This window comes from Brachyistius frenatus, unplaced genomic scaffold (assembly GCF_029030835.1).
Source record: "Brachyistius frenatus isolate BFR_SWC_R1_liver_20210118 unplaced genomic scaffold, ASM2903083v1 Contig_22, whole genome shotgun sequence".
Lineage (NCBI taxonomy): Eukaryota > Metazoa > Chordata > Actinopteri > Embiotocidae > Brachyistius > Brachyistius frenatus.
In genome coordinates, this window is record NW_027210621.1 from 4,458,249 (window position 1) to 4,482,461 (window position 24,213).

The 24,213-nt window shown below is 40.6% G+C and overlaps 1 protein-coding gene across 1 annotated transcript; it reads right to left on the reverse strand.

Annotated features, from left to right (window-relative positions):
* Positions 1 to 1,719: 1,719 nt before the first annotated feature.
* frmpd3 (FERM and PDZ domain containing 3) lies at positions 1,720 to 23,716 on the reverse strand. The gene is given in 16 exon segments (XM_069697019.1): positions 1,720 to 4,600; positions 4,602 to 5,842; positions 6,547 to 7,434; positions 8,176 to 8,311; positions 8,544 to 8,723; positions 8,965 to 9,054; positions 9,470 to 9,596; positions 10,129 to 10,265; positions 10,669 to 10,788; positions 11,811 to 11,942; positions 13,894 to 14,001; positions 21,223 to 21,327; positions 22,609 to 22,654; positions 22,958 to 23,060; positions 23,331 to 23,485; positions 23,610 to 23,716. Coding segments are annotated over 16 exon segments (5,181 nt in total). The 5' UTR covers positions 23,651 to 23,716; the 3' UTR covers positions 1,720 to 3,028.
* Positions 23,717 to 24,213: the final 497 nt, after the last annotated feature.

Genomic DNA, 24,213 nt, shown 5'->3' on the forward strand with positions numbered 1-24,213 from the left:
GGTTGACTGATATTTCAAATTATAGATTGTTGAGATCTGACATCCACCAGCACTTTTACTTTTGCTCAATAATCCTGTGTAAGCCTATATAAAATGTCAGCAAAACAAATCCATTTTACTTTCAACCACTGGCATTGTGTCAAGTCAGTGAGGTTTGCACTGAGAGGGAAATGGTTAAGGCAACCACAGCAGTAAGAACCTGCTTTTCAGTAACAAGGCAGAAGTCTCCTGGTAAATTATCTTTCAGTTTTGTGCGTGTAAGGTCATTTCCAAATTCTCTGACAGAGTTTATATAATATGCTTTATTGCTCTTAAAACATGAGTTAACTTTGTACACAGACAGACGACCACAGTGACGACAAGATCATTGACAGTAAATAAAGACAAGAATGAATTGGTTGCACATAGGGAAACAATGGATCAAGTCATGGCAGGCTCATCGTGTGAATGAAACACAGACTAATCCACACAGTTTAGCAAAGCAACTGAGCAATGACAACCACAGAAAATGTTTATTATAATGTTGAAATGTTCAAGTGCTGATGAGAAAAACATTGTCTGATACTTTTGTTTATAAAAATAAACATGTCCCATGCTTTATATTCATAATATATTCTTTAAAATATATGTTTTGCTATTAGTTTCTATGTTACATTACTACTATAAATAATTAGCGTACAGACATGTTTTATCTCCTATTTACAAAATAGTGAAGAGTTTGGATAAATTTGAATGTTACAAGTAATGTTTTAAAAGTGTTTCTTATTCTTTCAAATGTTTTTTTTATTTACATTTGCAGTGTAAAATTATACATTTTCATACTGAATATCATTTGCAAAACCTTAACGTATTGCCACCAAATTCTCCCATTTTTGCTTGTTTTTTTCCCCTCTTTAGAAGTGGAAAATGACCTATACATCACCCTCAATGGTCCAAGTATCTGCCCCTGAAAGTCTATTGCGTAAAGGAGAACATGCAGTACAGTGAAGGAGAAAACTCTGGATATGGTGATGGAAATGCCACATCAACAGCGAAGGGAAAACTGAGAATGCTCAAAAACACCACAGATGTGTTCTGAAACCAAGACAAAAGTGCAACAAAGCTGATATCCTGATTTCCCTTTCATATCGAAGATAAAAACTCTCAGTATAAAATAAATATTATAAGTGTGCTATATTTGCTTTCATTGATGAATATTGTGAGGGTGATGCAGAACCACACAAAGGCATATTTATATCTATAAATGAAAGCTGAATTTATTTTGAAAAATGGACAAAAAAGATGGCTCAAATATATACTAGTGATAAGACATAATTTGTCTGGAAAGTATTAAATGGATTTAGATGAACACTACCATTGACTTTTATTGTTTGTCAAATATTTAACATTTAAACTATGTACACTTCGTGGCATTCAATATCCTAACAGTAGTCTTACCACCAAACAGTCATATCCCTGCCGGGAGGGTGGATGTTTACATCATATTTAGTATTTTAACAACATTTTGGTCAGGTTCATTGGAGTACCATGCTACCATACATCCCAAAGGGCTGACCAAAACATGTTTTGCAAGAAGTCACTGTTAATTTGGCTTCACAGCACTTTCTCTTAATAGTATATCCAGTGTACGTGTTAGGCCAGCAAAACTATAAAGCCTGTCTTATTAAATGTCCAGGTATAACAAGAGGATGAGACAAAAAGAAGATATCAGACAGGAAATAATGTGTTAGTTTTATTAAAATACATAGAAAACTACTTTGTGTGTTTCTTATATATTTGCTAGATTGCACAATGTGTAACAGCACATAGAAAGCAAATTTGTTTATATAGTATCTGAAAACCTGAATAAAAACAAAGGACTCTGTTGAAATGGGTCAGCTTTAGCTTTAGCTTTGAGGAGATGAATGATGAAAAACTAGTGGTGTTGACTCAAGTGAGTTTTCAGCAGCAGGGTGAATAAAAAACACTGAATCAAACAGTAAAAGATACATTTCAACTTCAGAACTAATTTCAGAGGTTGTGCAAAACTTCTAGTGATAAGCTTACTCACTTGCAAGTATATTTAAAACTGTAATTCACAACCAGTGAGATGCAAGTGAGCTATGGTTTAGTGGTGGTGTAAAATACACTCTGCGTTATTAAGTACATTGTGGGTAGGCCTTTCTCTACAGCTGAGTGAGGTAACAGCACTCATAACTGTACAGTGGATAAGACGGTGACTTGGGTCTCTGCTACATTGTCTGCCCTGAGCAGGTGCGTTTCATACCTGCACTGTTATTGTGAGATAATGGGCCTCTGTCAATCAGTGTAGTTAAGTATGTCATACTTGTCTTTCAGTGCTTTTCATTTTCCAACACTGTCACTTACATTTTGACTCTTGGCTCAGTACGTCAGACACTGTCAACAAAGCCAACACAGCCAACAGAGATCAGTTTTGTATTACAACAGTTAGAAAATTCAACAAACAAACACATCACCACCTAACCAACCAACCCTTTGGACCACGCAATTTACAGAAGTCGCTACTTGACAGGATCTCTGAAATATTTTTGTCCAAAGTATACATTTATTTCTGATGTATTATAATGTTTTTTTTTTTTTTTTTTTTAATAGTTCTCTTAATTCAATACATTTCAAATATATTCTTCACCTTTTTTCTTCACAAAACTTTATATTATTTGCTAAGTAGACACAACTCAAATATATTACATATAAAATATTCTACTATAATGACCTATGTATATTGTGAATATTGGTATGAGGTGATTAGCCCTGTATCACCCAGTCTGTTATAGGGTTCTTATTCCATTGTGCATTAGTTTGGTGTGTCTTTATATTTCAAAACAAGATCCACAAGGCTACCTCAGGGCCTGTAAACATGGGATGGAACAGTTGCATTGCAATTTTTACTGAGGATGGTTCATTGCACGTCTTGTAAAAATTGTAAACAATAAATAAATCATAAATTTGGATAGAGGAGCCGCGCACATTCTGGACTGTTCTGATCACATCCTGGACAGATTTATTCTTACTGGGCAGGCAGAGTTTTGATGGGTCGAGTGAGTGAGCTCATGTTATTGGTGTTGGAGGAAACTTGAGGATTCACTGTCTTTGTTGGCAAGCTGCTCGAGTGCCCCATTGACTCCTCTGCTGCACGCAGAAGCAGAGTGTAGTTGATAGCTACTTCCTCAACTTTTCTCAACAGCTGCAGCCTTTGGGTTTCTGAACGAACCCCTCTCACCAATTTGATGAAGGTCTGAGTTAATTCACACAAGACTTGAAAGCTCGCTGAGACGACAGCGAGCATACGTGTTGGGCTTTTTTCAACACTTGCCACTCTCCGACATGACGCTCTGAATTCTTTGAAGCGCACTGCCAGCTCCTGCTTGTACTCTGCAATCCGTGAGGGCTGAAGACGGGCCTCACCCTCTGCTTGTGGGCTGTTGGCACACTGACGCAGGATAGCTAGCAACTCATTAGCATCCAGCTGTGCGTTTAGGAAACCGTCAGGCAAGCTGAAAGTTTTCCCCTGTAGAGCTTGCACCCGTGCTAGGCTCCCCTCCAGTGTACCACAGGCTCTCAAGTCGATCTCCTGTGTCTGTGGCTCCTCCTCTTCCTCCTCCTCTTCCTCCCCACTGCAGTCCTCTGCATTAAGAACCTGGAGTGTTTTGCTTACGACAGGAAAGGTACGCGAGTCCAACTCCATGCCGGGGAGGACCTGAAGGGGTATGGAGTATGAAAGTTCATCTTTCTCGCTGCTTTCATCTGCAGCCTCACACTTCCTGTAGCAGAAACAGAATGAGCAGCATTTATCCTTGTCATCACTGTCTTCACTGGGCAGGGTGAGCAACACCTCCGCCGCCCCTTCTTTGCTTTCACGCAGTAGTTCCTCTCCCTGAATGAAAAATACACCTTTTTTCCCTTTCCCCTCTGCTTGGTGAGACTGACTGTGGACTGGCTCTACTGGGGTGGGGAGCCTCAGCCCCGTGGCTCTCACTCTCTCCATCTCCTTCTCGAGACTTTTGGCTTTGGTCTTCACCTCAGCATACACTGGTGTGCTAGTGCTGTTATCCAGCTCTCCAATGCTGTATCGCCTCTGGAGCTTCTTATATTGTGGACCTCCCATGCAATCTGTTTGAGAAGTACAGGTGGGCAAGCAGGAGCCCTGTTCTCCTCTGGGCTCTCTTGACTCCAGGCTGGTAGATCGTATTCGTGTAGTCTTGATCTCTAAGGTCTGAGGTCTCCTTGTAGCACCTTGGGTGTGAGGGGCTTTGGAGACTGGTGGAGGAGTCTTCGAGATGGTTCTCTCTCTGCCTCTGTTTTGTGTCTCAGTCGTGGAGCCAACTGGTGTATCTGGTAGTCGCATGCCCCGACACATTCGTTTACAGTCACAACTGCGCCGTTGCTCCCTGGAGATCCCTGGGGCCTTTAGGACAGGACTGGTGCGGAGCTGACAGGCACAAGGAGTGCCTGAGGGAACAGGAGAGGATCCTTGGGGCAGAAATTCTCCCTGCGATGACTTGGGTTTCAGCAGCTCCTCTAAGAACTCTAGCTCATACTGGCGGACCTTCTGCAACTGAGCCCTTCGCTCATCTGTTTCTCTTCCGCATTCTTGCTGGAAATGTAGCTGAAAGAAGGTTTCTAAAGCTCAAGAATGGAGCACTGCGCTGGGACTTCCCCTTACCACTGCCTTGCTTCTTTGATTCTCTGGCTGGGAGAGTGGATACTTTATCTACAGAAGGGATAGGGGTTGTTGGATCATCTAAAATAGGTAAGGATTTTATGGGGCATTTCTGTGATTCAGGGTGGGATTTGCCCTGGACACTCTCAGTCTTGCTTTCAGATGCTTCTTTTCGCTCTGCTTTTACAGGCAAACGAGGGGAGTACTTGGTTTGTATTTGTGGGTTAGGCTTTGCCAAACTAGGATCTGCTCCTACTCTCACTGCATTTTCTTTGCTGTTAGCCAGCTGGAGGCCTTTGGCCCGTAGACGCTCATCATCAGTGGGGGAGGAGGATTGAAACACTACTATCTTCTGAACCTGTGGGTCTTTTAGTCTTAGTTGAGGTGCAGGCTCCTGTTGCACTGGACATGTGCAGAAAAGATCATCAACTGGCAGAAGTTCTGTGGAGCTTGAAGGCTTCATGGTCTCACTAGAGGCAGTCTCGGCATCTTGGCACATATTAGAAGGGGAAATCTTGACAGAGGCAGTTCTGTCCACTGGCAAGAGAATAGGTAAGGCTTTGTTTGTTGGGTCTTTATTAAGAGGTGCTGTTGTCCTTCCCTTTTTACCATTCGAATGATTTTGGCTCACTGTTTCCTCAGAGGAGAGGGAGAACTTCTGATCTTTACTGACTTTAGCTGTCAGTGAAGCCTCAGCCACTTTAAGTTCTTCAGGCGGCTTAGAAGGGGGATCAGGGGTGTTTGCTTTGGTGGGCTCAGAGTTTGCTCTCATATTTGTTTTTTGTTCAGTCTGAGTAGTGTCTTGATTGCCCCCCTGCTCTGTCACAACACTGAGTATTGCTGAGTCTTGGCTGGGACTGACTTTAAAGGGAACAGTTTTGCTGAGGATTACTTGCTTGGGTGGACAGCCAGCACGAATCTGACCCACAGAGAAGGCCCCAGTCCCTATGGTCTTTGCAGTGCAGCCCGGGATAGCCAAAGGAAAGTCACGGCGGCAGAGGATACGTTCCTTGTTGATATGGTGAGCCAGCAGGTAGGCCTGGTTCTGATTCTGCTTCATAGCCGATACCATCTCAGACACGTCTGTCAATTCAGAGGAGTTGGTCTCATGGCCTGAGTCCAATGACGACTCGGGAGTAATGGCAGCTAAGACAATCAGCCCTGAGAATGAAAGCAACACAATACACTGTTAGGATGATCAAGAAACACCAAATCTCACCACTGAAATCTACAAATTTGGTTATAGTGCTCTTCTGTAAAAATGTAACTTGGCATCTGTAATTGAGCATCGATTGTGTTCACAAAACAGAAAAAAAATGACTTTGGAATAGTTTTAAATGTTCTCCAAAATCTGTCCTTCACGATCAAATTGAAAGTCTCTCTCCAGACTGCATGTAACACAGGCCTTAACTCACCCAACATGAAAGTATTTCAGCTTTTACCTTTATGATATTTCATAAAGGAACAAAGAAGAGCAAATTTTCTTTTCTGATAACTAACTCTAATAAAAATGTTGGCAAATCTTTTAATAAAAAGGCTTCTTTTAGACATTTTGCAACGTTTTGTAATCGGCTATTGCTTCTTCTTTAAAGCGTATTGTTTTCAAGTTCTACGTGAACTTTATTCTAGTTTTGGACAGTGTTGTTTTGCTGCGAATACACATGCAGATTACAGAATTCCTTACAATTTCACAATTTTCATTTTTGTAATAATAAAAAGACGTTGTCCTGCAACCGTACTGTACATTCTGAAGTAGCCTGCTTTAAATGTGTACTTTGATCGATTAAAAGAGTAAAATTGTATTGAATAAGTACTGTTAATTCTGTGAGTGAGATGTGAGCCGTGGCATGACTGAGGTTGTTGACCTGCAGTCTGTGTTGGCTGTTGAGGGTGATGGGGGTAGTCCTCAGAGGCTGCCAAAGCCTCAAGCGCCTGCAACGTCGACACCAGAGCATCATCAAGCTCCTGGGCATGATCTCGGACTGTTCTTGTGGCCACATTGTCAATCATTGTCACAGGCACATCTTCCTTGGCTTGGGCTAGCTTCCCAGAGGCAACTCCAGCGCTGGCACTGGCCCGAGCCTTCCTACCTCTCTTAGGGTCATCCTCATCAGAACTATTGTCCCTGAACCCGGGTGGTGGGGCAGCAATAGCGGGTGGTGGTGGTTGCAGCTTCTCTCCTCTACCATCTACCTCCTCGTCCTCCTCTTCATTCCCGGGTGGTGGTAGGGCCATTAGGTCAACAGCACCTCCATTTCGGGAGGCACAAGCACTGGAACAATGTTTGCCCGAGCTCCCACTACTGTTCACTGCTGTTGACAGACCCTCTGCCCTAAGCCTAGCTTTGCAGGAATCACAGAAGTATCGTGAGGTTTTCTGGGATTGACCCATTGTTTGGGCTCGGATTCTGAATCCTGCATTCTCCACTGCTGGGGCCTCTAAAACCCCAGGTATTTCCTCTGTACTCTGCTGAATGGGATCTGACTTGGTGCGGGGCCGTCCAGGGGGCTCCTGAGAAATTAAGTTCTCATTGATGTCGAGTTCAGCTTCAGCCTGTGTTTGCAGCTCCTGAAATTGTTGTTGTTCTCGAAGGTGGACATGACACAGGCCTAGATGCAGAGGCTCTGCAGGTACTAAGGCCCTTGAAGACCCTGACTCCCTGTGCGAGTTTTCCCTCTCGTCCCCTCGCCGACCTCCACTTGGCAAGCTGGTTGCCCCAGAGCGTGGGTGGGCATGGTGGGAGCTTCTGTAATCTGAGGATAGAATTGTCAGAGCAGTGGAGAGTTTGAGGTGTTAAGAACTATTGGGGATGGAGAAGATCCATATGGAAAAGCAGAGGTGACAGCTGGTGGTCTCATGGATATTTGTTTCATAGATGGATGTTGAAAGTTGAAGTTTGAGGTTAGAGGGTTAAACCCTGGTGGAATGTGATGATGTGATGGTACGATTCTTCTTTAATGCGCACTACAGGTTAGTACAGCAGATGGCAGAGGAGCTGTTCTTATTTGTACAGTAAATGCTTATGATCACAGCAAAAAGTACAATTCACTGTAAAATTCCACAGTGTTAGTTATCTTATTCCATTCCAATGAGTCAAGATGGAGATGAGAGGAAAGACAGCAGAGGGCGCCATGGGATGGGAGTTCCAGGATAACCTGGTTATTATAGGTAATGATTTCAGTCAATGAAGAAGCAGTGTCCATCAATGTCCATGTAGACTGAACATATAATTAAGATCGCCAAATATTCCTTGACATACAGTGTCTAGTATGAAGCTGAAAGAAAGAAACTTTCACTTATACAACTCTAAATGTTTCACCTGAAGCTTTTAAGTTAACAGTATTATTTTCTGTAGATATACATTCATATCTATACATTTGATCTTCTTGTATTTCATACATTGATATTTTTACATTACATCACAAATTGTATGTCCATTGTCCAATCAGACCAAGTGTGTGTGTTATTAAACACCATAAGTCAAGTAGACTTACCTGCCTTGGTCAGCTGAGACTGACCGGGGGTCCGGAAGTAAATGGTCCGTTTAGGGTCTACAAACAGCTTGTAGTAGCCAGAGATGAGGCATGCAAAGTTACTGGCATCAGGCCATTCCATGAGCAGGACCAGGGGCTGTAGTGGATGGTAGGGAGGGGAATTAGGAGACTATTTAGGGGACAGGCAATGAGCATTGCCTGTTCATTTCGTAATGACCTGATGAAATAAAACTTATAAAACTGTACAGTAGTTTCTAATATATAATTCCATCATTTATGAAGTTAAAATGGAAACTTTAATGAAACCGCATTCAAAATGTATCTTGTCATTATCAGAGGAGTAGTCTTTAGAGACTCTGCTGTTGTACCTTCGCCTCATGAATTGTCACCTCCACTCGAGCCACTCCTTGGCTCTCTCGGTAGAGCTGGATCTTCGAAACCCTACTGAACTCGGCCAGAACTGTTGTGAGGTTGTTTTTCAGGTCAATCACATGACTGATGCCATGTCGAGGGCCCACCAGTAGTGTTGTAGCAGATTGTTTTTCATCCTGCAGAGGGACGCAGAAGGTTTTAGAACTATTTACACAGTATACAATTAAACCTAAACCTTTCGCAGTCCTCTTTTTAACCAAGTCCTTTAGAATGTTAAATGTGTGCATTTAAAAAACATGCTCTTTTTGTAACTACATGCACAGCTTTAAAGACATAATAAAACTGAACGCAGCAAGGGATGAAGTAAAAGAGAAGCAGATGCTCTCTTGAATACAGAGATTCAAAACAATATATTACCAGTCCAACAGTGTGGAACAGTATTCCACCAAAAGGTGGGAGGTCATTCAGTACACGCATATACTGTAGCTTTCCTTGGAGTGGAGGGACCTGTCAACAGAATGATAAAGAAGAAACGGTCATCTTTGAGAGAAATCCTCCTACTGCACTAACAATGTCCACTAGGGGGCACTGTTGAGCCACAGCTCTTGCTCATAAATTCTTATGCAACTGTTACATCTATAGGGATGAAGGGCTTGTCCAAAGGACTGGTTATCATGTGACATAACCAGACAATACAATAAAGTAATTTATCCTCTAAAGACACAGGAAAGTGTTGAGAATTGCATTTTTATTTGTAATCAATAGTATGGTAATTTGTCATACTGTTTGGTTTATATTTTCCATTCCTATAAATGTTTCATGAAAGCAGTAACCAACGTCAGGGAAAACCTTCCACACAGAAATATTTCAATCATGGAAATGGTTACAGTTGTTAGTGTCAAAATGTTTTATATGGAGAAACCTTGTTGCCGGACGGTGGTGGATGCTGGTAGGTCTTCAGCAACTGAGACAGTGTTTTACACACATTCTTCTCCTTCACTGTTGGAAGTAATGTGAGCGGAAGGAAAGGCTCTAGTCCCCACTCTTTTCTGTGACCGAGAGCAAAGAGAAAGAGCAGAAGTATACACAAAAGAGAAACACAGTGGAGTGCTTAATCAGGAAGATGTCTGTGGAGACAAAGGCGTTTTTTCATCCTATGGGAAGACACAGTGAGCCTAGGTTACATGCGCTACAACTCCTGACTTGACATGGCCACCCTAAGTCTATTAGAAGCACAGAGAATCTGTTCTGCTTCTGTGGTCGTGATAGCAGAAGCTAATTACTTGCTAGGTTGAGGTTTTGAAGAATAAATGAGCAAATTGAGTGAGAGATGTAATTTCACCAAGCAATGGATTTCTTTGTCTCATAATGACCTAGGGAAATGGTCCTTGAGTAATTTGAGTTTTTAATACTATTGGGATTAATTATTAATCATTTAGATATTATTGCATGAACAAACGTCCCTTTGGGACTCACTGATATGCTTCTCAGAATTGTTAATGAGGTAAAAAAATGCAATACATAAATTTTTGTCCACAATTTCTCAAATTTGTTTGAAGCCAATTTAGTTTGAGGACTTACTCGACATGCTTGAGAGAGATCTTCTGATTGGGCCTTGCAGAGGACACAGTGATGTAGATATGAAGTGCAGCCAATCGTAACGTGATGTCAGATTTCCAGTCCGTGCCAAAGCGCTCCTTAATGACGTCATTGCGATTCTGTGAGGACAATGAAATTATAAAGTGTTGTTTTGTACATACAGCTGATTGCAAACAGCTTTTTTAAAGTATGGAGTCCTTCTACAAATATGATAATCATTGAAAGCGATGGGCTCCCATTTAATGAGACTGGATATCTGCAGTTAATGTAAAAGTCTTTTTGGAAAGCTTGCAACAGGGCCATTGTGTCTAAAGCCTGACTATGGCATATGTACAAATTTTAACTCTAAAATTGATCAAAGAAGGCAAAGGTAAACATTATCTTATAGAAACACTAATATGAAACTGTCTGTAAGAATTTATTAGGTTTAGCTCCCCCCTCGACACCTCCTGCTCTTCGAAGAGACAGCTCTCCAACAGTATCATGAGATTGAATGACATCTGATTAAACACAGCCCTTTACCTGTATATAGAGGTACTCAAATGCAGCAGGGTCCCTTCTCAGCAGGTCTGCAGGGTCCTTGGGGAAGAAGCAGATGCGGAACAGACACTTCATCCCTTGGAAATAGGTTCTGTGCACCACCTGAGGGAAAACGACAGTATCAGCTGGATAACCACTACAACTTTGGGAGCTTTAGTCACATATCACAGTGTTGATTTCCATAAAGGAGCAGGGGAGACTGCATTCTGAATGCACCACGCGTCATCGCAATGCCTCCGTGAGTAATGTGTGAGTAACTCAGTTACTTTAGTGAAGTGAAGAATTAACAATTACATTACAACATGCATTAAGGCCCAAGTCTTACTATCAGGGTTGTCTCTGAACTCCTGGCTTTGATGTTGCCAAGGTATGCAGGCACAAGTCATACTAGTTTAGATATAAAACAGGTAGAGCAGGGGTTGTGGGTGTGAGTATTGAGGGGAGTAGTTTTGGACACCAGGACAGCCTTCCCTAGGTGTCCTGTGCATAACTTGACAAAACACTGGTGAGGGGAGGTGCCCACTTGATAACCCCAGTGAGATACTGCACACTCTCTTGTTAAGGCTTTGTATAAGGTAGTGTCTTACTTGGGTGTATGAGCACAGCATGCATAGTGTTATCATAATATCCTGTGAATTAGTGAGGCATTTGGTAGGTAAAGATAGGAAGCAATATTAATAAATCATGTGTTATTCTACAGTAATAACTTTGTATGGACTTTAAAACTAAATAGATTAAGTGTAAAATATAATATAACAGATAAAACCTGAAGTGTTATATATCCAAAATTAGTTTCATTCATTTAAACTGACACCTGTTTATGTGTAGATCAGTTTAATTTCAACTTGTAAGTCATGGTATAGCCTTGATACCAATAGTATGATTTACTTTGTTTTCATGGCAGCATGTGATTGCCACAAACAATTTTCAAAGGGCAAAAAAAACCAACCCACTAATAAAGGGAAAGCAATTCTAAAACTGTGAGATTGGATGCAAATTATAGGTTTTTTGGCATTTGGCATTTTAGCTTCCTGGATTAGTTTGAGGTGGCTGTTATTGGTTTCACATTGCTAATCCCTTAAACATACATCATTCAAACGTTTTCCCTGTTCTGGGTTTCTTACATGTGTCAGTGGCTGGTTCTCCTGCAGCAGATGCAACCTCTGATTCTGGTCCAGACCACCTGCCTCCAGCACCAAGGCAAAGTGTTCAATGTAGCGCAGTGAGAGACGGTCTTGCAGGGAGGATATCACATCCTAGAAAGCGAGAGATGAAAGCATATGAGAGACCGGAATACATTTCCACAGTAAGAATACGTTACACCACAACAAAAATATTTGATGTATGGAAGCTATTGTCACCCCAAATTCCCTACGTGTTTATGTTGTGCAGTTTTTCAAATCTATATCCATGTGAGTATTTTATGTTTAGGCTCTTCACTTTAATAATAATGTTTGTCATTTTGTGCAATAGAGCGCTTTTATAGATATTCTTTATTCTGCCCAGTGAGTGCATCCAATTTAAGAAAATAATGTCTGTATGTTGGGCTGTGCAGGGCAAACTTTTACTCTCGTGCAGATCACTATCTTTGAATGAGGTAGAGCTTTTCTCATATCCTCTTTCTAAAATGCACAGAGAACACAGAGGGGAAATTCATGGCTTATCACATTTTACCATAGGCTGTGCCTCAGGATAAGGTTTTATAATTTCTTTGCCCTGCCAGTATACAGTTTACAGTATACATTAAGAGGGATGGGCATTAAAAAGGATTGTATTGTAGTTACATGTTGCTGTATTTTAGCTATAAATCCCAATAAGGCGGCTCATTAGGAGCAGTAAAAATAATGCTTGTACACTAATGGTTTGCTTTCCATAAATAATTTAGTTGACACTTGCTGATATATTCCAAGCAATAGCTGTCCCTGAAAAAGTAGGACAAGCAGTTTTATCAATATTGACCTTTGCGGTTTGCATTAAATAAGGATGCCACACAATGCTATAGATCGCTACCTAAAACACTGCACGAAAGCCTCTTAGTTGACAGACAGTCTAATGGCCATACAACTGGGTATCCTATTGTGCCATTGATTTCATCTCTGGCATTGTATTATTGATCTGAGCTTTCGTAGTATGCTGAAATTCCATTTAATTAGGCTGACAGGAGAGAGCTTCTTCCATCTCTCCTTTAAAGTGCCTCTTTGTTTCTCCTTTTCTCCCTCACCGTGCATGAGCCGAGGAGAGATTTGTGAAATCTAATAGAGTCCATTTAATGAGTCTGCTCGGAGACGTCAGACTCATCTTTAGAGGCTGACATAGAGACAGAAATGACCTCTGTCTGACTGAATTCATTTGTTGCTTTATGACCTTAATCACATCAATGAGCTTTATCATTCCAGAAATTCAGGCTGAAGCATCATAAAATTTAAGCAGTTTTTTTCCAATGTATTTTCTAAAAAAAAAAATCAGATATAGACATTAAAGGGCTCTAAGGCTTGAATGATTTCTTGTTAAATTGTTAATTTGTGTGACAGACTTTGATGATGTGTAAGAAATCACGTGAGGAGGCTTGCCTAGATGATAGATAGATAGATAGATAGATAGATAGATAGATAGATAGATAGATAGATAGATAGATAGATAGATAGATAGATAGATAGATAGATAGATAGATAGATAGATAGATAGATAGATAGATAGATAGATAGATAGATAGATAGATAGATAGATAGATAGATAGATAGATAGATAGATAATCGCTCCACATGCAGCTTTAAACATATTTTGAGAAATTCTATTAGAAAGCTATATAAATGTATTTGTGTAATGGAAGACTCACCAAAAAACAACACAAATACAGTGTATACATTTTTCATGTATTTGTAATATGAGGCTAAATGGTAAACCCACAGTAATTGATTTCCTGAGAAATGAATTTGACGTTTTAGCAGATAAATACTCAAGAAAAGTTTTTTTTTTGCAGACAGACTACTAAGAGTGAAGCCAAAGTATGAAATTGACACTGACATAATCCACAGAGATGAGTGAAGTGTAGTTTATCACTACAGATGATCATTGCACATTTACAGGCAGTCATTTGATCCATTTTCGATATAAAAAAATATAGATTTTAGCTGCATTAAGTCAATATCACAGTGATGTTGAAATGCCGTTGCTTTTCCCATGTGCACAGCTATAGTGAATACTTACCCTAACAGTGGTACGGCTATCAAATGTAAAGGACTTAATCTGTCCATTCTCCAAGAACACCTTCAGCACATTTGGTATGAGTAGCAAGGAGTCGTCCTTGAGCATTGTCTGAAGGATTAAAGAAGAAAAAAATCCTTGGTTTAGTGAAAAAAAAAAAGTATTGTTGTGTGTGCTAATGTGCTGAAAAGGTAATCAAGAATTAATGCAATCAGATGTAATGGTTGGCCTGTGCTATTGAGTGAGAGGCAATAGAAAGTAGGGCAGAAAGAGGATGTAAGAAACAAAGATGTGTTATACGAACAATAGAGAGATACTATAAATGAACTCTGGACAGTCTGAGAAGGCGCAAAACTGTGCCCACCTCATGCATTGTATCACGATCAAAGAAAGGCTTATTCAATTTCTCTCATCTCCCCATTCAATATGTATGCCATGCAAAGAAAATTGGATGTTGGGATTGAAAGCATTCACCACAGAGTTGCGTTAGGGAAGGCGTAAGAGGAGAGGCCCGAATCAAGGTTACTGCTTTTACTCAGAGCACTCGTTAGAAGGAAAGTTATGATATGCAATTCACTTCTGTCTTGCTCAGATGTGATGTGACAGGCAGTCTCCCATCACGGTCTCCTTTAAAAAAAAAATCTTGCTGAGGGCTTTTTACGAAAATGACTTACTTCTCATTATGTAGTTTAAAAAAAAAAACACACAGTTGTGATCAGAGAAAAATAAGGTGTCTTTATGAAATAAGATAAAGCCGGCAATTTTAATGTGATATATGGCCGTGATACAGCAGGAAAAAAGCCTTGCGGCCCAAATGACCTCCATAATTCTTGGCCAAAAGAAAATCAATTTTTATCTCTTTCCTGTATTTCTCCTTCTTTTTTTTAAAATTTTTTTTTTTTTTTTAATCTGATGACGAGATTTGTAAGGGAAGTAGGCAGACATTGCTTATCGCTGCAAAGGGATGTGAATTTATTGCAACACTATATCTCAGAAGATGCATTTAGTGGAAATGGAGTGCTGTGTCCACAGCAGATGCCCGGCAGTCTGTTTTTGGAGAACTTAAGTTTTCAGAAGGCTCAACAAGCTGTTGTTCTGTGCAGATTGGAAGCGACTGAAGTCTGAGTAACGAGTAAACAGATCTCTCTCCACACTGCAACATTAAAGCGAGGGTGCACGAGTGAAGAGACACCGCAAACAGGTTTATCACTTTCCACGACAAGCCACTACCTTCATCCTTGTTAGTGAGGGTGAGTTGGGGCCAGTTTGTCACATGCAGACAAAGTATGCTGAGAGGAAAATCACAGCTCAATACCATAGCTTCATCTTTTCCCCACTTCTCTTTCTCATCAAACAGCGGGCTAGGTGGCCACCACTGATAAGCCTTCAGATGATCAATTCCTGCCTGTGGCTCCTGATCACTGAGACAGAGATTAACAAAATGTCTTGGCATCGGCTGGAGGATGGCCATTGAAACAGCTGATCGCGACCATCATCTCCTTCAACTACCTGCAACTGACTACTCGGAGTGTGAGGCTATTAAACGGTAAAATTAACTGTAATGAAAAGCAAGCTAGAGCTGGATGCCTAACACGCTTCATTGCTTTTATTCAAAGATTAGTGACTTGGTGGTTGATGTGATGAGCAATCCTGTTTCTGCTTTGCTCCATTAAATTCAGGTAAATAGAAAATAGAATGATAAAATATTTAGTTTAGTGGTTGTCGCCAACTTTTTTTTGTGATCTAGAGTTTTTTTTAAATATTAGTTCAGATATAACACAAAACAAAAAGGACACTTCAAGAAACACCCAACAACAACAACAATAACAACAAAAAAACAAGAAAAAACTAAGCAAAACAGAGCCCAGTGGTGACCCCCCGCCCCCTCCAACCCACCCTTGTTGATCTCCTTAAAGTATATACAGTACAAGCTTAAGTCCATCAAATGACATCAATCACAAAAGATAGTTATAGCAATTTCTTGATTTTGTCTGCAATCATTTCCCATGTCAAAATAGTACCAGCTTGAGCACCGTGGACTCTTTCTAATTACATTTCCATATTAAAAATATCAATATATGTGTTTATCCATTGAGCATTTATAATTTTATACAGAGTTTTCCATTTTACAGCCAGCATCTTTTTGGCGGCAATGATGCCAGTAAGTAGAATTAATCTATTCAAACAAGTTAAGTTTAATGAAGATGTATCGTATAAGAGAAGCACAGTGGGAGAGCCTGGGACAGTAACTTTGATTACATCGGATAGAATAGCACAAACCACGTCCCAGAAGAACTTCACGTCCTTGCATTCCCAATACATATGGATAGAAGTACCTGTAAGGTCATCCATGCACAAGGTGCAAATAGAGGATGACATGCGTTTCATGAGATAATTCTTCCTTGGTGTAAGATAAGTTCTATGAATGTAGTTAAAATGAATCTGCTGGTGATCTGGATTTTTAGAGGCAAGGACAATTGAAGACCATGTCGTTTTCCAGTCGAGTGAATCCTCTCTAGTGTAGTGCTCCAGCTCTTTAGTCCATACACTTACAATGGGGAGAGTTTTATAGGAATTAATCCAGAAAAGTAAATATAGTCGAGAAATCTGTCCTCTTTTTACTCTTTTGTTGTCCAGTATGGAGCGCCAGGGATGGGTAGTGAGTTCCATGGCACTCCATATGCTTTCATGGACGATCGCAGTTGGAGATATAGCAAAAAGGATGAGCTTAGTAAATTGTAAGATAATTCTAAATCATTAAAGTTGCAGAGTCCGTTCTCGTTATAAACGTTAGCAAAAGAATGGACACCTTTAGTACTCCAGTCTGGGTATGAAAATGGGACCCCCCCAGTTAAGAGAGAAGTTATTTAAGATAGGGGCATTAGGATCCCATTTACACATCCTATTGGACTCCCTCCCAGCAAGACGCCATAGTGATAAAAGGAAGGTCATCATGGGGCCCAGTTGTAGTTTGGCTCACTTTAAAGGGACTGCAGAGTAGATCATATCGTTGAGTCTATGTGGGTGGGCTTAATTACTTTCTATAGGCTTCCAGCTAGTAACAGAGTCAGGATTAAGCCAATCTGATGGTGGTCTCAAAATGAAAGACCAAAAATAATGTTTAAAATTAGAATCTGAAAGTCCATGCTCTTTGTGGCGTATGAGAGCTATCAACTTTATGCACTTTCATTTCCCATCCTAGATGAACTTAAAGACCAAAGTGAATTTCATCCCAGTAATCAGTTGGGGGTGATAAAGGTAACATGGACGAAAATAAATGTATCCTAGGTAATATGTCCATTTTAACAATTGACACATGAGCTTGCAATGACTTTGGAAGGTAAGAACATCGATGAAGATCAGATTAAATTTTATTATAGATGACCTGAAATTTTGTAATTTTGCAATACTAACTAACGATGGGAAAATGTCCACCCCCAAGTACTTAAACTGTTTGACAATTGGAATATGTTGAGGTAATGAACTAAGATCTAATTATGAGTTTAATGGAAATAATGCAGATTTCGTTCAGTTAATTTTGTAACCAGAAAGGGAACTGAATTCTGTAAACGTATCTAAAATATGAAGTAATGAGATGGCAGCTTTGTCAAAGTATAACAAAATGTGGTCAGCATATAACGATATGGAGTGAGTGGTGTTATTGAAAGTAACAGGGGTGATGGATGGGTTTTGGCGTATTTTCTGAGAAAGGGGCTCTAGGGATAAAGCAAATAAGAAGGAGCTTAGAAGGCAGCCCTGCCGCTAAGAGCGTGATAGGGTACCTTGGTTGATATAATACCATTAGCGTTAATCATTGCAGATGGATTATTATGTAATAATTTGATTAATTTAATGAAGTTTGTACCCAGATGAAAACATTGCAAGACCTCCCATAAGTACTCCCATTCTAGCTTGACGAAGGCCTTTTCTGCGTCCAGGCTCAACACAGCGCAGGGAGAAGCTATATCTTTAGCACTACGGATTACGTGGAGTAGTCGATGCATGTTATCAGATGCGAGCCGTTTCTTCATAAAACCTGTCTGGTCACAATGAATTAATTTTACTATATGGGGTTCCAAGATGTGAGCAAAGATTTTTATTTCAGCATTAAGAATAGATAATGGCCTATAATTGCTGCATTTCGTGCTGTCCTTATTGGGTTTGGGCAAAACAGCAATTAAAGCAGAATTGAAATCATTGAAAAAGGCACCCACTTCAATAGATCTAATAAATCATGGCTAAAAAATACTGTCCCATCTACTCCCAAAAAGTGAGATAAAACTCTGGGGGGGATCCCATCCCAACCAGGAGATTTGTCTGTTTTCATACCAGCTATTGCATTTTTCAGTTCAGTCAGAGTGATTGGCTCTCCAAGTTGGTCAGCTTCTTCATGCTTAAGAGCAGGAAGTTTTAAGTCCTGTAAAAAAGACTCACACTTAGCATTATCTAAAGTTATTTCAGACCTATACAGCTCAGAATAAAATGCACAAAACTCTACGTTTTTTTTTTTTGGGAACAGTTAGTAACTTCTGGTCCATCGTAATGGCCATGATATTCAAGTATTTTTCACATGTCTGCAAACTCAGTACGAGAAGGCGGCTTGGTCTGGAACCATTGTAGTAATAGTTTCTTCTCGTCCTATGAATTTGGAATTCAGCCCTGGTTTTGAATAGATTGTTAAGCTTCACTCTGAATGAAGCAATTTCCCTTTTCCTATCGTCAGAGAAACCTGCACTCAGCTGATCATGCTGTAGCTTTTGTAAATCATGCTTAAGTGACTTTATCTCGCCCAGTCTCATTCGATTTAAGTTCAAAGCTAAGGAAATAGTTGTGTTCCTTATAAAACATTTAATGCCCCCCCCCATAGGACTCGAGGATCCTGAATTACTGAATTAAGATTAAGATAATCAAGATTTTCTGAGATGAAAACCCTGAAAGTAATTCTAAAACATTTGCAATAATCATTATTTTTAAGTAACATGGTGTTAAAGCGCCACCTTGTGGCCTTGGCAGGCATGTTGGCTAGTGTAAACTGTGAGGTAATGACACTATGGTCAGACAGAGGGTTAGGAAAGAGTACCACAGAGTGTATTTCTGAAAATAAAGATGACAATAGATAATCAATCCTAGAATACGTTTTATGTCTGTTTGTATAGAAACTATATTGTTTTGAAGAGGGGTTTATGGTTCTAAATAAATCTGTGAGACTGAAATCACTTATCAGACCTTGGAATGCTACTGTAGAAGAATTAATCTGCAGATGTGGTGCACTGGATCGGTCTAGTAAGGGGTTAAGGATGTCATTCATGTCTGCACCACTAATGGCTGAGAACTGAATAAAGTCTGACTGAGTGATTCAAAGAAAGCTGAACTATATTGGTTTGGTGCATATATACAAAGAAATGCCATTTTCTGTGCATAAATGTTAGTTTTGATGAAGGCAATTCGACTATCCTCACTACCAAAACTTAATTATCATTAAGGATAGACTGCGTCTCACTAACACGAAGGCCCCGCAACTTTAGAGTTAAATGTGGCCACAGCTGCAGTATAATAGTGCCGGTTTGCCAAACGGTATTTGTCAGGATGTTGAAAATGCGATTCTTGAATGAAAGTCACGTCAATCGTATGTCTCTTGAGCCAATCTAGACACATTAAACGTTTCGTTGGACCATTTGGGCCGTTAATATTCCAGCTAACCACATGTGGCATAGTCATGAATGACAAATAAATCTGGGCAAGGTGTCATATATCTGTATATGTACAAAAAAACAATGAGGAGATCCAAATAAACCCAACCCCGTTTCAGACACTCGTAGACATGAAGAAGAAGAAAAAAAAAAGACAACAATAACAACAACAAAACATTTGAAGTTAGACAACTCTGTGGCCACTAAATAAAAGAAAAACGGCCACTAACTGGGCACCCGATCTAGGAAAGCTAGGTATAACATCAATTCTTCTAACTTCTAACTTTTTTATCTTGTTCGAGTTCTTTGTTGCTTCTGTTTGGATGGTGTTCAGGCAGCTCTTTAAACTTGACAAACTGCACCTCAATAAAGGACTGCTGCTCCTTAAGCGCCGTGTTTAGCACAGACGACAAAGCTATCTTCAGCAGCTGAAGTTTCTTGTCATCCTTTCAGGATTCGTGATAAGATTTCCTTCTCAAACCATCAGCCTTTGTTAGAAAAAAAATAAAAATCTTAAAAAGTTAGCTGTGAACAGGATGTTGAGTTAAAGAGGCGTGGAAGTGGATAATTAATTAGATGATGAGGGGAAGTGGCAAGAGCAATTGTGTTAGGCGGCCATCTTGTCTGCAGATCACACATCACCTAAAAAACCTTAGCCTGCCTTGTCTCCTGCTTTTTAATGTTGGTGTTGCCACTTGATTTAGAGTGTGAGCTCCTTTTCCCCCCATAGGTCCTTGAATGACCAGGTATTAGGGACTGTACAGAAATGATTATGGCTAAATTATGCCATAAACAAGAGCATGCTCTTTCAATTTAAGAGCATTTATTGAATATGATAAAATAATATATAACAATCTATAAATATTGTAGTATTCTCTCTCAAAAATCTCATATTGATTCTGTTACATGTACGTTGAGCGTGAGCATCGTCATCGCTGGCTTGAGTGTAATACAACCTCCTTTCTGCTTCGCTCTCGCCTATGTGTCTGTATACTTGTATTAGTGATATTGTGGTGAGGTGTGTTTGTGTGAGATTAGATCAACTCAGCTGAGGGGAGAGAGGAGGAGCAGGAGGAGACACAGGCAAAAATCACCACTCAGAGCTTGTTTTTAAGTGACAACATTAGTCTTATTTTAGCAGCATTTAACTTATTGTAGCTTCCTTCCCACAATCCCGTGACACACCTCACATCAGGTTCAGAGCTGGGGGTGCTCTTAGCCCTGCCACATCAGTGTTTTTTTGTAGCTTGAAGATGTTGGTAAGAATTTGAGTGCTCTGTCATCTGGGAAGCAGGATTGGACAATCAAAATAAACATTTATTGTGTCTGTTTTGAAAATGTTTGAGTAACTCAAAAGAGTCACAGCTTACTCTTGTGAGAATCCAAATCAGTCTGGAAAGAATATTTTCTAAGGCCAAACTGTTTGACCAAAGTGTCTCTCTGTCTCTCTCTCTCTCACACACACACACGAAGGAGAGAAGCAGTGACTGAAATAAGAGGATGGAGATACGATACTTGAAGGTTTTGATGGTTTTGAGATGACTGATCAAACAGAAAAAATGCACAGCACGAGATGGAGTGAAGGGTACCAGCTTGTGTTTGCATGCGCGTGTCACAGAGAGACTTGACAAGTTGAACTTACTGAGTCTGGGTCGCTGATGGACACTTGCTCTGAAAAGCGCACTTTTGGCGGGTTTGTTCGCAGGCGGGCCTTTTTGGCTGCACTTATGAAGGCAGACTTAGGTGACTGAGGATAAGAAAAGAGAGAGAGAGGAACTCTGAGGAGGAAGTCAGCTTTAAAGATGAGACATAAATGAAAGAAAAGCCCCTGTGACTGTCTGTGCTAAAGAGACATGTGTTGGAGAGCTGGCTAATGCTGCTGCAATGCGACAACTACAAAACTACAGACTTTAACATGAAGCTCACCTGCTGAAAGCTAAAATATGTAAAAATGTTGGTCTGACACAATAAAGATGTCAACAAACTCATAGTTATCACCATCACTTTGGCAAATCCCATCATCACTGTAGCATAATTTGTATGAATCATATGAAATCATTGTTTTGGTTTTTAGCATTTTCATGTCAGAATTTCATCTCTCTTTTTTTTTTTAATCTTCTCACAATATTGAGTTCAGTTCGTAGGCTAAATAAATGGTACATTTCAATTTTCTCCTAATGGATTGATGCATGCCAACTGGTTGTCATCACAGGGGGTCAAATATTGTAATTTTGTCACAGCCCGCTGCCGTCTCAGTTTCACACAAGGTGTCTTATAGGGTCAGGCACCAAAAAACACATAAAGTGAGGAAAAGATAATGATTTTGGTTCAATTTGACATAAATGCAATTTGGTGAGGTTTAGGCACCAAAACTACTTGGTTAGGGGTCGGATAAGATGATGGTTTTGGTTCAAATAAGTAATTTTACGTTAGCAACATTACATACATCATATACTTTATGTACGTCATATAAGTTAAATACATTACATTGTGTACCTTACGTTACTTAAAAGAAATCCACATTGACTTTTGCTTTTCTATGAACTTGAAGGGCAGTCTCCATCCAACCACCCCCAACCTCCTTCCTTGGCAACTGTGTCACTCTTTCTACTCCGTCACATTACCTCCTTTTTTGACCTGCGTGGTAATGATGCAGATGCCAAAGGGCACCTTGTGCGTATCTCTCTGACGCCAACAGCTTTGACAAAACAACAGTATTTGTTGCCCTGGGAATGAGAACAGGCGCTGCATTCACACACAGTCTTTATTTTATAAGTCACCTCATGATGATGATTATGTGCCCACTTGGAGTTGTTCTGAGGAGTTACTAGAAAGAGACTCCAGTGTGTGAAGCATAGCCCTGAATACTAATGTATGTCTGCATTGCATGGGTGTGCTCTGTTGGAGCAGAGCACCGTACAGTGTTTCTATATGATTCAGAGAAAGGAAAAGTGTTGAGACTGATGAGGAGTAACAGTAATCCTGAGGGAGAGGAACATGAAAGAGAGTGAGTGTCCCATTATACTACCTGATGGGGCTGCAGCACAGTGAGAACTATAGTGTCTTTGCAGCGTCTATGGAAAGATAACAGAGAGTGGAGTGGGTTAGATAATGCCGCGGACAGCATGGTATTTGGAGAGCTTCTACTGTTTATATCTGCCATTTTCTTGCCGTTCCTCAGCTGCAAAAAGACTGACTCATCCACAGGTTTGTAGTGATGTAAAGTGTCTCCAGCAATGAGAAACAGTTTGTTCTTTTTGATCTACCCCCTTTTACCCATGTCCTCTTTTTACTCCCCTTTGCCTGTGCTGCTGATCACCTGGCCTGGGACCCTCTCCTCCCCCCACCCTCCCTCCTGGGACAGTAAAGGATGTTACCTTACAAGGTCTATGACTCTCTCTCGGGGCGCGTCGCTCACCGTCTCCTCGTTAATGGCCAAGATCTGGTCTCCAGGGAGAAGCTTGCCAAAGGAGGGGCCGTCTGCAGATAGAATACAAAATCATACACATACAGTAAAAAGGACATTTTAATTTGAGCCATCCTATATTCTCCTTTAAGTGCCACCACTCTCTTTGTATCCGCTATCTATCTTTCTCACAGACACACACACACACACACACACACACACACACACACACACACACACACACACACACACACACACACACACACACACACACACACACACACACACACACACACACACACACACACACACACACACACACACACACACACACACACACTAACCAGCAGAGACGGAGCGTACGATGACAGGCCGCTGGCTGCCTGCAATGAAGCCAAAGCCTTCAGTCGGGTGGCGCTGAATGGTGACCTGTCGAGCTGAGGCAGGACTCAGGGTACCACTGTCCATTCCATCTTGGCTCTCCTCTAACATTGCAGTGCTGTAGAGTACAAACACACACAGAGCAGAAGGACAAATAAGCCACATGTTTTTTTTTAAATTCAGAGAATGATGAATGTGCAGTCCGTGCATAGAAAAACTAGTATCCAAGTAGCACTGTGTACCTGTCACATGCGTTCGTGTGTCCATCCTGGACCTTGGCCATCCCCTGATAGGAGGGTGCAGCATGGGACGGGGTTGCAATGCAAAGGCTGCTCTCTGTTTCGCAATCATTCACCTGCTCAAGAGAAGGGAGGCGAGAGGGGATGCAAGCAAAGGAGTGAGATGCCCTGCTTTCCCAACAGTAAAAGCACTGTTTTGTTTTCCTTTGTTGAGTTTGTCTAAGCACATCTTGAAATGCTGCTACACAGAAAACCTATCATAAATGTGAAGCTGCAAAATGTAATATTGAAGATTACGATTCCACACGTCTGCCACTATCGACGAGTTGCATTTGACTCAGCACCAGGTCCTTTATTGTATTGAGAAATGTGCAGGATTGAACCAGAAATTTAGGCGTTTACGTTGAAATATATTTGCTAAAAGTATCTAGCATTTGAGTCATGCCTTCAGAAAAACTGCAATAATCAAGGACCTGCAACTTAATGCACACAGAGGATGGAACACATTAAAACCAAACTACTGCTGTGAGCACACTCGTGCTCTTTTACAGATGCCTGTGTGGGAGGCAGTGAAAGCAAGATTACTGAAAGACTGAGTGCAAGTGTG